General features: G+C 50.8%; 1 protein-coding gene across 1 annotated transcript in view; it reads right to left on the bottom strand.

Annotated features, from left to right (window-relative positions):
- The window catches only part of INCENP (inner centromere protein), a 66,729-nt gene that overhangs the window by 33,699 nt on the left and 18,099 nt on the right, over positions 1-14,931 (bottom strand). The window contains exons 2-5 of the mRNA XM_069739601.1: positions 2,723-2,867; positions 2,120-2,230; positions 1,227-1,999; positions 1,098-1,146 (exon numbers count right to left, since the gene is read on the bottom strand). Coding sequence (XP_069595702.1) covers positions 1,098-1,146; positions 1,227-1,999; positions 2,120-2,230; positions 2,723-2,859 — 1,070 coding nt within the window. The 5' untranslated portion in view covers positions 2,860-2,867. The remainder of the gene's footprint in view (positions 1-1,097; positions 1,147-1,226; positions 2,000-2,119; positions 2,231-2,722; positions 2,868-14,931) is intronic.

Here is a 14,931-nt window from a genome sequence, read left to right as displayed (position 1 = left end):
GAGCGGACAAAAGCACGGGGGGGGGGAGCGGAGCACTGGACGGAGGGGAGCCGGAGCAGTGTACCGGCCAGATCGGAGGGCTGGGGGGGCGATCGGTGGGGTGGGGTGGGGGCACATTAGTATTTCCAGCCATGGCCGATGATATTTCAGCATCGGCCATGGCTGGATTGTAATATTTCACCCGTTATAATAGGTGAAATATTACAAATCGCTCTGATTGGCTGTTGAAAGTGAAACTGCCAATCAGAGCGATCGTAGCCACGAGGGGGTGAAGCCACCCCCCTGGGCTAAACTACCACTCCCCCTGTCCCTGCAGATCGGGTGAATTGGGAGTTAACCCTTTCACCCGGCCTGCAGGGACGCGATCTTTCCATGACGCCACATAGGCGTCATGGGTCGGATTGGCACCGACTTTCATGACGCCTACGTGGCGTCATGGGTCGGGAAGGGGTTAACCACATATTGGCATTCAAAGTCTGAACCAGTTAAAGAAGTGACAAAAGATGGAACACATGCACAGCAACTCGTTTAGACATTGCTGTGCATATGTCCATTCTTTATCGCATTTTTTAAGCGCTTTTTCAGACAGGTCCCATGTGAAATTCACCTGAAAAAGGCCTCATGTGCACATACCCCAATTGTTCAGATGTAAAGAATATAAGAGGCAAACAGCAGTGCTTGGAAAAATAGCATGACCGCAGAATATAAGTACAGTACACCGCAAAGAACATTTTTTTGATGTGGTATTTGTTGAAAGTTTTTTCCTATCAAGATCTTCAAAATGGTTCAAGAATTGTGTCCATTGTTTATAACATGTTCTGCAACCTCTTAGGACAAAAAGTTGCACCTTTCGTTAAATAGTGCAACAATTGCAACAACAAAACAAACTGATGCGAATAAAGTCACTCAAGTGTGGAGACTGGAGCACAGTTCAAAAAAAATGATAAGGGAAAAAAAGGCACATATGCAGTATTGAAACACAACTATTGTGGTCACTTTGCATTACAGTACATGTTGTGTCCTCACTAGAGAACCAGTATGCTTGATAATGTAGAAATGTAATTAAATGGAAGGAGTTAAGAAAACAATGCTCCTACCCAAGTTTCACAGTGACTTCTTCATCCATTACTTCAATAGAACTCTGGTCTGGAAGAGCAAAACAAGTTATGTAACTAACAATCTGCAGGGTAATTAACTATAAATGTATCAGGACATGGGGCACTTACAGCTCTTGTAGCTAGAAGATGATGACATCTCTGAAGCTTTTTTCTGTGAAACAGATCGGCGGATAGATTTGCGTACAGCTGCTCTGGTCATACTTTCGCGCTTGCTAGCGAGAGAGTATTGATTAGCCAGAGATGCGCGGCAGCTGGTTGATTTCCGTCCAACAATACTGCGGCGGACAGACCGGCGGTCAGATTTTGACCCGGTGGGTGTTACACTGTAGTTTAACAGTTCCAGTGATAACTCCTTGGCAGCTTGTGAAACAGGCTGAGCACATTCAAGTTTGAGGTCCACTGACTCAATAACAACCATCTGTGTTTTAGGTGTAGAGCTGTCGGTGATCTTTAATTTTGCTGCAGTGCGACCATTCTTCTCGGGTGTGGAAAGCACTGAAGGCTCGTCAGCAACGGCTGGGGGAGCCATTGGATTAGGTGGCGCAGATGAAGTTGGGACCACAGTTTCTAAGGCAGGATTGTTCTCTGCAGAGACTGACTTTGTTAACTCACAGAGTTGCACCTCTGCACTAAGACGTTCCTCTGCACTAATCTGCACTTGCAAAAATCGGTCGTTAGGTACATTTGATGAGAGTTGTTCTAGTGGTTTCTCAGCTCCTGGCACACACATCATGCTGGCTTGCGCCTTGGCTCTTGTCATTTTCTTAGGCTGCTGTTCAGTCTCTTCCTGAATTGATGAATCAAGTGGTTTAATAATATGTCGAGAAGACATTCTGCGCACCGATGTGCTCCAGCTCACATTACTTCGTCTCCTGGAAATCCTGAAGAAGGAAAGTATTAAACAAAGAATTGTTCATGAAACGCAAATCAATCTCTACTATAATGATTATGTTTGCTTCCTGTGTTCAGTCACAAGACTTCATTGCTGACATTCCCCTTACCTGCGACTACTAGGATCTCTAATTTCATCTGGCACAACTGACGCTCTCTTCTTCCTACGTCTCTTCTGAGAGGGCGTCTTTGGCATTAGCTCTGGCTCAGCAGTGAAGTCACTGATGGCAGAAATGACACATTTAGAAAGCATCTAGCCACTTGTTTTCTCCATTTTCAATTACAGCAGTGAGAAAATCTATACCATGCAGACAATTACTGTGATATAACCAAAAAAAAAAAAAAAAAAAAAAAAATCACTATGCAAGATTTCATTAATTCTAGAAGTTCACAGTTTTGCTACAGTAAACTTGGCAAATCATATCAATACACTGTATTAGCAATTATTAATTGGCATAGTGTCACTGCCACCTATAAACCTGCAACAGGTTAATGGGATTGTAAAGAAGCAAGTTTACAATGTCTGTGCACAAAGTGGTGATCTACTATATGATCAAATCATACACGTGGTGAAATGCGCATAGAAAAACCACAATTGACAAAAGAAACTATGTGGTATGGTACCACTAGGTGTATGGGCACCCCAATAGTTGCTCTAAACGAGGTTCACAAACCATTTGGAGTTACTTGTGATTCCACACAGTTGAACTCACCTGCTGAACATCTTTTTAGCTGCCTCTTCTATTTCCAAGAGCCATACCATGTGCTTGAGGTCTATAAGACTAGAAAAATCTTCTGTTTTGCGGGCACAAACCTGCAAAAGCTGTGACAAGCTCTCCGCATCGTTCATGGTGGCACCTGTACAAAGAAGAATATAGCTGTATTAAACATGCTTATAGCATCCTGCAGGACAATGTTATGACTCCAGTTATGTAAAATGGGAAAAGAAAACCATCATTAAAAGGGACTGCCTGCACACAATGACTGTCCACACCAAGTGCATACACCTTCCCAGCTGCTTGATTTTCTTCTATCTCCACCCTATTTTTGGCTCCATGACACCAGAGCAGTCAAAGAGGAGGCAGGGAGTTGGAGATTGAGGGAAAACAAGGTGTGAAGGTGTTGTTAAAATGATTGGTCATGATTAGTGTTGAGCATTCCGATACCGCAAGTATCGGGTATCGGCCGATATTTGCGGTATCGGAATTCCGATACTGAATTCCGATACTTCCCGTGTATCGGATACCGGAATCGGAAGTTCCCAGAATTCAAATTGAACGCAGCAGCCAATGAGGAATGAATGAAAGTGTGGGCACATCCTGTTTAGCATGGTGGGCATGTAAGTACTGGCAAGGCTTGGATTGGCTGCTGAAATGATGTCACTCTGCACTATAAAAAAGCGCTGCCGCCATTTTGCGCTCACTCTGCTGTGATTTCAGTTAGGGACAGGACGCTGTGTTCTAACTGAGGGCCAGTTGAGCTAGCTAATTGCTTTATTTTCCTTTCCAAAGGCTAATTTAGCAAAACGCTGTGTGTTCTTCACTGTTCACCTTGCTCTTGCCTTGCAGCGCTGTTTTAACAGCGTTCTGCAAGGTCTCTGTGTGTGTGTGTGTGCAGCTCACTCTGTAGTCTGTGTGCAGCCATATACCCGGTTGTATTCAGCTCAGGGGGGGTTCACACTGCCTCACACAGTTGTTCTTTTTTGCTCTTAGTGCAGCCTGCTGCACATTTTTTCTCAAATTTCCTATTAGTGTTTTTCCACCAGTCTCCAGCTCTATTGTGGAAAAACACTACATAGGATAACCTAGAGGGGGGTTTTTGGGCCTTGCAGCGCTGTTTACGGCTGTCTGCACGGTCTCCGTGTGAGCCCAGCTCGCCCTGTAGTCTGTGTGCAGCCATAGCCGGTTGGATTCAGCTCAGGGTTCGTTACTGGCTCATACCTTGAGAAAAATTTTCCTTTTTTTCAAATAGTGCAGCCTGTTTAAAATTTGAAAAAAAAAATTCCTATTAGTGTCTTTCCACTCGTATCCAGCTAAATAGTGGAAAAACGCTATATAGGATAACCTAGAGGAGGGTTTTTTGGCCTTGCAGCGCCGTTTACGGCTGTCTGCACGGTCTCCGTGTGAGCCCAGCTCGCCCTGTAGTCTGTGTGCAGCCATAGCCGGTTGGATTCAGCTCAGGGTTCGTTACTGGCTCATACCTTGAGAAAAATTTTCCTTTTTTTCAAATAGTGCAGCCTGTTTAAAATTTGAAAAAAAAAATTCCTATTAGTGTCTTTCCACTCGTATCCAGCTAAATAGTGGAAAAACACTATATAGGATAACCTAGAGGAGGGTTTTTTGGCCTTGCAGCGCCGTTTACGGCTGTCTGCACGGTCTCCGTGTGAGCCCAGCTCGCCCTGTAGTCTGTGTGCAGCCATAGCCGGTTGGATTCAGCTCAGGGTTCGTTACTGGCTCATACCTTGAGAAAAATTTTCCTTTTTTTCAAATAGTGCAGCCTGTTTAAAATTTGAAAAAAAAAATTCCTATTAGTGTCTTTCCACTCGTATCCAGCTAAATAGTGGAAAAACACTATATAGGATAACCTAGAGGAGGGTTTTTTGGCCTTGCAGCGCCGTTTACGGCTGTCTGCACGGTCTCCGTGTGAGCCCAGCTCGCCCTGTAGTCTGTGTGCAGCCATAGCCGGTTGGATTCAGCTCAGGGTGCGTTACTGCCTCATACCTTGAAAAACAATTTCCTTTTTTTCAAATAGTGCAGCCAGTTTAAAATTTGAAAAAAAAAATTCCTATTAGTGTCTTTCCACTTGTATCCAGCTAAATAGTGGAAAAACACTATATAGGATAACCTAGAGGAGGGTTTCTTGGCCTTGCAGCGCCGTTTACGGCTGTCTGCACGGTCTCCGTGTGATTTAAACTAGCTCTGTAGCCCGATCTGCACCAAAAAAAAGGTTAAGTTCACCAAACACAACTTACACTTGTGTAGGCCACATTTGAAAAATAATAAAGTTTAGTCCACAATTTACAACATTAGTGTTTCTTACACCTGTTAGGAGGAGCATTACAGGAATAAGCACACTAAGGCCTTAGTACTTTTCTGCTTATCTTTATCTGTCAACCAAGATGAAGAGGGCAGGGAGTAAGGCACGTGGGCGTGGGCGCGGAGCAGGGAGAGGAGCAGGGAGAGGACGTGGTGATTCTGTGCCTGCTGCGGGCGCCGGTGACTCGTCGTCACTCAGTTTCAGCAGGGAACAGTCCTTCATGCGCAGCTTTGTCGGAGAGCGCCGTGCACCGCTGCTGCGTGAAGACCAAATTGAAGCCGTTGTCGGGTGGATGGCAGCTAACGCCTCGGCATCGACTTCAGTTAGTGCCACATCCTCTCAGGCACAGAGCACTGGAGAGCAGCCATCTGTCTCTTCACCACCTGCCAAATTGGCCAGGCAGTCAGAGAGCCCAGGACAGGAGCCGTCTCTACTTCTGTTCTCTGAATCTCTTGGCTTGGAAACAGGGGGCCAGCCAAGCAGCATTGGAGAAATGGAAGAAGAGGCAGTGTGCAGTGATGCCCAACACCTTTTTCTCTCTGACTCTGAAGAGGCAGGTGGGCCAGTGCCTCCGGTGACCACAGCGCAGTACGCATCTGATGATGAAACTCAGGTGCCGCTTTCTCGTGCGTACTGTGCTGCTGAGACTACCCAGGAGGAGCAGTTGGTGGCAGAGGGTAGTGGAGATGATGAGGTCCTTGACCCATCGTGGCGTGAGGAACAGGAAGGTGGTGGGAGCAGCTCAGAGGAAGAGCTTCCTCTTACGGGCCAAAGAGGGAGAGGGAGGGGGAAGACTGCGGAGCCTGTAGCCTCCACTTTGGCACCCGTTAGGAGCCTGTCTCTTTCCAAAGCCAAAAAGGGCGCTCCCAAGACTTGCAGTGCCTGGTCCTTTTTTGACACAGTTGCAGATGACATTTGTTTTGTCAAATGCAAGCTGTGTCATCATAAAGTAAAAAGAGGGAAAAATGTCAGCAACCTCAATACCACAAATATGTGGAAACATGTGCGGACCAGGCACGCGGTGGAGTTACAGAAACACACTGAAGATGTAGGCCAACCAACAGCGGCAGCTACCACCTCTTCAGCTCGTGTTGCCTCTTCCTCCAGCTCACGCACAGCTGGTTTGGCTTCCTCCCAGAGACCTTGTGTAATTCCACCCACAGCACCACCTTCCCAGTCATCCTCACACTCCCAGTCTACTCTACAGCCATCGGTAGTACAGGCATGGGAGAAAAGGCGGGCATTCTCGGCCAACCACCCCCGAGCACAGGCTCTGAATGCAGGCATTGCCAAACTGTTGTCCCTGGAAATGCTCTCGTTCAGGCTGGTGGAGACTGACAGCTTCCGTGACTTGATGGCATTGGCAGTCCCACAGTACAAGGTGCCCAGCCGCTTTTACTTCAGCAGGCAGGCTGTCCCTGCCCTGCACAGGCATGTTGAGGCAAACATAAAACATGCGCTACTGAACGCCGTCAGTAGCAAGGTCCACCTCACCACCGATGCGTGGACCAGTCAGCATGGACAGGGGCGATATGTTTCCCTCACTGCCCATTGGGTTAATGTTGTTGAGCCAGGTACAGATCGTGCGAGTGGCGCAGGACGTGTCCTGCCCACTCCAAGGATTGCAGGAATCCAGTCTGTACGCATCGACTCCTCCTCTTACACCAGTTCCTCTGATTCCTCTCTGCAGGATCCGTCACAGTCCACCCCCACATGGACCCGTGAACGTTTACCTATGACCGACATGAGCACAGCCGTGGCCAAACGTCAGCAGGCCGTCTTGAAACTAGTTTCATTGGGGCATCGAAGCCACACAGCGCAGGAGCTCTGGAATGCCATAAAGCAGGAGAGCGATGTGTGGTTACTGCCAGCGAATCTCCAGCCAGGCATGGTAGTGTGTGACAATGGCCGAAATCTGGTGGCAGCTTTGGCCCTTGGCAACCTCACTCACATCCCATGTCTGGCACATGTGCTCAATTTGGTTGTGCAGAGTTTTCTGAGGGACTATCCGGATCTTGATGCCCTGCTGCACAAGGTCCGCCTAGAGTGTGCTCACTTGCGGCGTTCCAGCTTGGCCAGATCCCGCATTGCTGCTCTGCAGCGCCGATTCCGCCTTCCGGAACACCGCATCATATGTGACCTACCTACCCGGTGGAATTCCACGTTACATATGTTGGAGCGGTTGTGTGAGCAGCAGCAAGCAGTTATGGAGTACCAGCTGCATCAGGCGCAAAGAAGTCGCAGTCAGCGCCGATCAGACTTCACAACCACAGAGTGGGCCACTATGAAGGACGTCTGCCAGGTTTTGCGTCCTTTTGATTATTCCACGCGGATGGCAAGTGCAGATGATGCACTAGTCAGCATGACTGTCCCCCTTATCTGCCTGCTTCAGCAAACTTTGCAAGGGTTAAGGGATGATGTGGTGGAAGAGGTGGAGGATGAGGAGTCACCTTTTCCATCAGCTTCTGGAGAGTCAGCGCCACGTGGTTCCTCACAAAGGGGTACGCAGGGGCCAATTTGTGAGGAGGATGAGGAGGAGTCAATGGAGGAGGAAGAGCTCCGTCCAGAGGAGGGAGCGACACAATTGTCCAGTGGTCAGTGTGTACAGCGAGGGTGGGGTGATGACGAGCGGGCAGAGATCATGTCTCAAGCAGGGGACAGCGTTTCTGGGCCGGTTGGCACTCTGCAGCACATGGTGGATTTCATGCTGCAGTGCCTGAGAAACGACCGCCGCATCGACCACATTCTCAACATGCCTGATTATTGGGTGTTCACCCTCCTCGATCCTCGCTACCGGGACAACGTCCAAAACCTCATCCCTGCGTTGACCCGGGAGCGTAAATTGCGGGAGTACCACGACACACTGGTGAATTCCATCATCTTCTCCTGTCCAACTGAGAGGAGTGCTGCTAGTGCTTTACAAAGCAGCTCAGTGCGTCGAGGCAGTGGGGGAGGCTCTGCCCAAAGAGGGAGCAGAAGCAGTGCCTCTGCCCAAGGCAAGCCCAGTATGGCACAACTCTGGCACACTTTTGTGTGCCCGCCCCAAATGTCTACACCATCACCGGCGGCTCCAGTCAGCAGGAGGCAACGGTTCCGTCAGATGGTGACAGACTACATGGCTTGCCCTCTTACTGTACTCCCAGACGGCTCTTCCCCGTTCAAGTTTTGGGTCTCTAAGCTGGATACATGGCCAGAGCTAAGCCAGTATGCATTGGAGGTGCTGGCTTGCCCTGCGGCTAGTGTCTTATCGGAACGTGTCTTTAGTGCCGCAGGTGGTGTACTAACAGACCGTCGCATGCGACTATCCTCCGATAACGTTGACCGGCTTACTTTCCTGAAAATGAACCAGGCCTGGATCTCGCAGGAATTTGCCACTCCTCTGCCTGATTAAGTAATTGGGTGTCATCCAGGTCTCCTGCTGTGTTCATCTTTCTACCACCTGAACTGCTATTCCTGGGCTCCAACACCGCCAGTTGCGGCTCAGAAGTGCAGGCTGCACAGTAAAAACATACGACCCAGTGTTATTGGGTTTCAGTAACGTCAGCTGATCCCCAGCTGTGTAGCCGGCAATGTGTCCTGCGACCGCCACGCTGGCACAACAACCTAAATGTAAGGGAACCTGTCCCCCCCCCCCCCCCCCCCCGTCGTTTGTTACTGAAAGAGCCATCTTGTGCAGCAGTAATGCTGCACAAGGAAAAGGTAGCTCTTTTTTTTTAGCTCTTTGCACACGCAGAACTTAACACTTATAAAATGTGTTCACTGATACCGTTATACCGTCCCGGAGCTGGGACTTTCCTTCGTAATGTGACGCAGCACAGCCGTCATTCCTACCCCCTTGGTGCCATGCGCTGCCTCCTCAGCGTTGTTTTAAGCTGTCACGGAGCCTGCGCTGTTCTGTTATCCCTTGGGCATGCCCTATTTGCGCTGCCTGTCTTCTGACATAATTTGGTGTCAGGCTGGCTGCGCCTGTGCGGCCGCGGTGCCCGAGATCCCGCCTCGCAGTGTCTTCTGATTGAGTCACACTGCGGGCCTGGGATCCATGGGCATGCGCAGTGCATATCTTCCCCTCGGGCTCTCGCTCATTTCCCTCCGCCTTCTTTAGACTGTGCGCCGTCAGCTGATCCCTAGCATGCCACGGCCGTGACACCGCACAGTCTGAAGAAGAGGGAAGGAGGGGAGTGAGAGTCGAGGTTATGCACTGTGCATGCCCATGGTTCCAAGGCCCGCAGTGGGATTACGTTAGATGAGACTGCGAGGTGGGATCTGGAGCAGCGTGGACGCACAGGCACTGACAGCCTGACACCAAATTATGTCAGAAGACAGGCAGCGCTAATTGGGCATGGCCAAGGGCTAACAGAACAGCGCAGGCTCCGTGGCAGCTTAAAACAACGCTGAGGAGGCAGCGCACGGCATCAAGGGGATAGGAATGACAGCTGTGCTGTGTCCCATTACGAAGGAAATTCGCACCTCCGGAACGGTTTAACGGTATAAAGGGACACATTTTTAGTGTTTACTTCGGTGTTTGCAAGGAGCATAATTAAAAGAGCAACCTTTTCCTTTTGCATCCTTAGTGCTGCACAACATGGCTCTTTCAGCTACAAACGTCTTGGGGGGGGGGGGGGTTAAAGGTTTCCTTTCAACTTGCTCCAATCAGGCTTCGGCCTACACTCTGTTCCTCTGCTCCTCCTGCTGTCCCTGGGCTCTAACACCGCCAGTTGGTGCCTGGAAGTGCTGTGTGCACAGTCAACAGTCGCTCCTCTGTTATTGGGGTTCAGTAACGTCAGCTGATCCCCAGCTGTGTGTGCGGCAATACCTCCAATCTGCTCCTCCTGCTGTCCCTGGGCTCTAACACCGCCAGTTGGTGCCTGGAAGTGCTGTGTGCACAGTCAACAGTCGCTCCTCTGTTATTGGGGTTCAGTAACGTCAGCTGATCCCCAGCTGTGTATCCGGCAACGTGTCATGCGACCGCCACGCTGGCACAACTAAAATGTAAGGGGACCTGTCCCCCCCCCCCCCTAGGCGTTTGTTACTGAAAGAGCCACCATGTGCAGCACTAATACTGCACAAGGGAAAGGTCGCTCTTGAAATTATGCTCCTTGCAAACGCTGAACTACACACTCATGTAATGTGTCCCCTCACACCGTCCAACCGTCCCGGAGGTGGGACTTTCCTTTGTAATGTGACACAGCACAGCCGTCATTGCTACCCCCTTGGCACCGTGCGCTGCCTCCTTAGCGTTGTTTGATTCCGTCATGGACCCTGCGCTGTTATGTTATCCCTTGGCCATGCACAGTTTGCGCTGCCCGTCCTCTGACATCATTTGTTGTCGTCCTGGCTGCGCCTGTGCGTCCACGCTGCCCGAAATCACACCTCGCAGTGTCGTCTAATGTGATCCCACAGTGGGCCTGGTATCCATGGCCATGCGCAGTGCATATACTAGCCTCTCACTCCCCTTCTTCACGCTTCTTCAGACTAGGCGGCGTCAGCTGATCCCTAATAGCATGCCACGGCCGTGACGCCGCACAGTCTGAAGAAGCAGGAAGGAGGTGAGTGAGAGGCGATGATATGCACTGCGCATGCCCATGGATCCCTGGCCCGCAGTGGGACTACATTAGATGACACTGCAAGGTTGGATCTCGGGCAGCTTGGACGCACAGGCACTGCCAGCCTGACACCTACATGATGTCAGAAGACGGGCACCGCTAACTGTGCATGGCCAAGGGATAACATTACAGTGCGGGCTCCGTGACAGAACCAAACAACGTTGAGGAGGTGGTGCCCGGCACCAAGGGGGTTGGAATGACGGCTGTGCTGTGTCACATTACAAAGGAAAGTCCCACCTCCGGGACGGTTGGACGGTGTGAGGGGACACATTATATGAGTGTGTACTTCAGCGTTTGCAAGGAGCATAATTTTCGGAGCCACCATTTTCCATGTGCAGTATTACTGCTGTACAAGATGGCTCTTTCAGCAACAAATGCCTGGGGGGGGGGGTTAAAGGTTCCCTTTCAACTTGCTCCACTGCAGGCTTCGGCCTACACTCTGCTCCTCTTTGATTCCCTGGGTTTCAACACTGTCAGTTGCCACCTGGAAGTGTTGTCTACACAGAAAAAAACACTAGGTGATGTGTCAGTGGGGTTCAGCACCGCCAGCTGTTCCCCTGCTGTGTAGTCGGCAACGTGTCCAGCACAAGCCACGCTGGCACAACAGAACAAAAGCTGCCACCAGTGCAGGCTTCGGCCTACACTCTGCTCCTCTCCTCCTCCTGCTGACCCTGGGCTCAAACACCGCTAGTTTTTGCCCGGAAGTGCTAGCTGCACAGAGAAAAACACCAGCCAATGTGTTAGTGGGGTTCAGCAACGCCAGCTGTTCCCCTGCTGTGTAGCCGGCAACGTGACCTGCAAACGCCATGCAGGCACAGGAACTGAAATTAAAAGGGAACCTGGCCCCACCCCCCCAGGTGTTTCTATGTATAACAGCCACCTAGTACAGCAGTACTGCTGCATTTGTACAAGGTGGCTGACTTTTTCTCCTTGCCCACGTGGAACTCAACACGTACAAAATGTGTCTCATTGAGACCATTCCACTGTCCCTGAGGTGTGACTTTCCTTTGTAATGATACGCAGCACCCCCCTTGGTAGCGTTTCCCGTCTTTTGTCATCATGGTTAGCTGGCTGCGCCTGTGCATCCGCCCTGCTAGAAACAACGCCCCTCGTTGTCATATTTATTTTGTCAGCGAGGGTGTGGTTTATGGGCACGAGCAGTGCATATGTTCGCCTGTCTTAACTCATCTCCTTCCGCCTTCTTCAGACTGTGCGGCCTCCTGGCCGTGGTAGGCGATAAGGGATCAGCTGAGGCCGCCCAGTCTGGAGCCGGTGTAAGGACATGTGTAAGCGGCAAACCTATTTACTGCACAAGGCCACGAATCCCAGCCACGTAGTGTGATTGTTTGAAAACACACTGTGGGTCTGGGATTCATGTCCATCGCTAACCGCAACGGCCGACATGAAATGAGGTCAGAAGACAGGAAGCGCTCACAGCGCATGGCCAAGGGATCACAATAGCGCAGACTCCTGTACAGCAAATAACAACGCTCAGGAATCTGCGCCCAGTACCTAGGTGCAAATTTTGACACCTGTGCTGCGTCTCGTTAAAAAGACAAGTCACGCCTCCACAACTGTTTGACAGTATAATGGGCTAAATAGTGTACGTGTTTTAGTCAGCGTGTGCAAGGAGCAAAACAAATAGAGCAACCTTTTACTTGTGCAGCATTAATGCTGCACAAGGTGTGGCTCTTGTACCTTGCAACACCTGAGGGGGGGGTTAAAGGTAACCTTTGAAATTGGTTCAACTAGGCTTCGGCCTACACTCTGCTCCTCTCCTCCTCCTGCTGACCCTGGGCTCAAACAACGCCAGTTTCTGCCCGGACATGCTAGCTGCACAGAGAAAAACACCAGCCAATGTGTTAGTGGGGTTCAGCACCGCCTGCTGTTCCCCCGCTGTGTAGCCGGCATCGTGTCCAGCACAAGCCACGCTGGCACAACCGACCAAAAGCTGCCACCAGTGCAGGCTTCGGCCTACACTTTGCTCCTCTCCTCCTCCTCCTGCTGACCCTGGGCTCTAACACCGCTAGTTTTTGCCCGGACATGCAATCTGCACAGAGAAAAACACCAGTCAATGTGTCAGTGGGGTTCAGCAACGCCAGCTGTTCCCCTGCTGTGTAGCTTGCAACGTGACCTGCAAACGCCACGCAGGCACATGAACTGAAATTGAAGGGAGCCTGCCCCCCACCCCCCCAGGTGTTTCTATGTATAACAGCCACCTTGTACAGCAGTACTGCTGCATTTGTACGAGGTGGCTGACTTTTTCTCCTTGCCCACGTGGAACTCAACACGTACAAAATGTGTCTCATTAGAGACCATTACAATGTCCCTGAGGTGTGACTTTCCTTTGTAATGACACGCAGCACCACCCTTGTTAGCGCTGCCCGTCTTTTGACATCATTGGTTAGCTGGCTGCGCCTGTGCATCTCCCCTGCTCGAAACAACGGCCCTCGGTGTCTTATTTTTTTGGACAGCGAGGGTGTGATTGATGGGCATGTGCAGTGCATATGTTTGCCTGTGTTCACTCATCTCCTTCCGCCTTCTTCAGACTGGGTGTCCTCATGGCCGCGGCAGGCGATAAGGGATCAGATGAGGCCGCCCAGTCTGAAGCAGGTGTAAGGACATGTGTGAGCGGCAAACATATTTAGTGCACCAGGGCACGAATCCCAGCACCGCAGTGTGATTTTTTAAAAACACACTGTGGGTCTGGGATTCATGTCCATCGCTAACCGCAACGGCCGACATGAAATGAGGTCAGAAGACAGGAAGCGCTCACAGCGCATGGCCAAGGGATCACAATAGCGCAGACTCCTGTACAGCAAATAACAACGCTCAGGAATCTGCGCCCAGTACCTAGGTGCAAATTTTGACACCTGTGCTGCGTCTCGTTAAAAAGACAAGTCACGCCTCCACAACTGTTTGACAGTATAATGGGCTAAATAGTGTACGTGTTTTAGTCAGCGTGTGCAAGGAGCAAAACAAATAGAGCAACCTTTTACTTGTGCAGCATTAATGCTGCACAAGGTGTGGCTCTTGTACCTTGCAACACCTGAGGGGGGGGTTAAAGGTAACCTTTGAAATTGGTTCAACTAGGCTTCGGCCTACACTCTGCTCCTCTACTCCTCCTGCTGACCCTGGGCTCAAACACCGCTAGTTTTTGCCCGGAAATGCTAGCTGCACAGAGAAAAACACCAGCCAATGTGTTAGTGGGGTTCAGCACCGCCAGCTGTTCCCCTGCTGTGTAGTCGGCAACGTGTCCAGCACAAGCCACGCTGGCACAACCGACCAAAAGCTGCCACCAGTGCAGGCTTCGGCCTACACTTTGCTCCTCTCCTCCTCCTGCTGACCCTGGGCTCAAACAACGCCAGTTTCTGCCCGGACATGCTAGCTGCACAGAGAAAAACACCAGCCAATGTGTTAGTGGGGTTCAGCACCGCCTGCTGTTCCCCCGCTGTGTAGCCGGCATCGTGTCCAGCACAAGCCACGCTGGCACAACCGACCAAAAGCTGCCACCAGTGCAGGCTTCGGCCTACACTTTGCTCCTCTCCTCCTCCTGCTGACCCTGGGCTCAAACAACGCCAGTTTCTGCCCGGACATGCTAGCTGCACAGAGAAAAACACCAGCCAATGTGTTAGTGGGGTTCAGCAACGCCAGCTGTTCCCCTGCTGTGTAGCTTGCAACGTGACCTGCAAACGCCACGCAGGCACATGAACTGAAATTGAAGGGAGCCTGCCCCCCACCCACAGGTGTTTCTATGTATATCAGCCACCTTGTACAGCAGTACTGCTGCATTTGTACGAGGTGGCTGACTTTTTCTCCTTGCCCACGTGGAACTCAACACGTACAAAATGTGTCTCATTAGAGACCATTACAATGTCCCTGAGGTGTGACTTTCCTTTGTAATGACACGCAGCACCCCCATTGTTAGCGCTGCCCGTCTCCTGACATCATTGGTTGGCTGGCTGTGCCTGTGCGTCCCCCCTGCCCGACACAACGCCCCCCGTTGTCTCATATATTTTGACTGCGAGGGTGTGATTGATGGGCACGAGCAGTGCATATGTTCCCCTGTTTTCACTCCCCTCCTTCCGCCTTCTTCTGACTGTGCGGCCTCATGGCCGCGGCATGCGATAAGGGATCAGCTGAGGCCGCCCAGTCTGAAGCAGGTGTAAGGACATGTGTGAGCGGCGAACATATTTACTGCACAAGGCCACGAATCCCAGCACCGCAGTGTGACTTTAGGAAAAGCCACTGTGGGTCTGGGATTTATGGCCATCGTTAACCGC

This window comes from Ranitomeya imitator, chromosome 9, assembly GCF_032444005.1.
Source record: "Ranitomeya imitator isolate aRanImi1 chromosome 9, aRanImi1.pri, whole genome shotgun sequence".
Lineage (NCBI taxonomy): Eukaryota > Metazoa > Chordata > Amphibia > Anura > Dendrobatidae > Ranitomeya > Ranitomeya imitator.
This window is presented reverse-complemented; position numbering and strand designations above follow the sequence as displayed.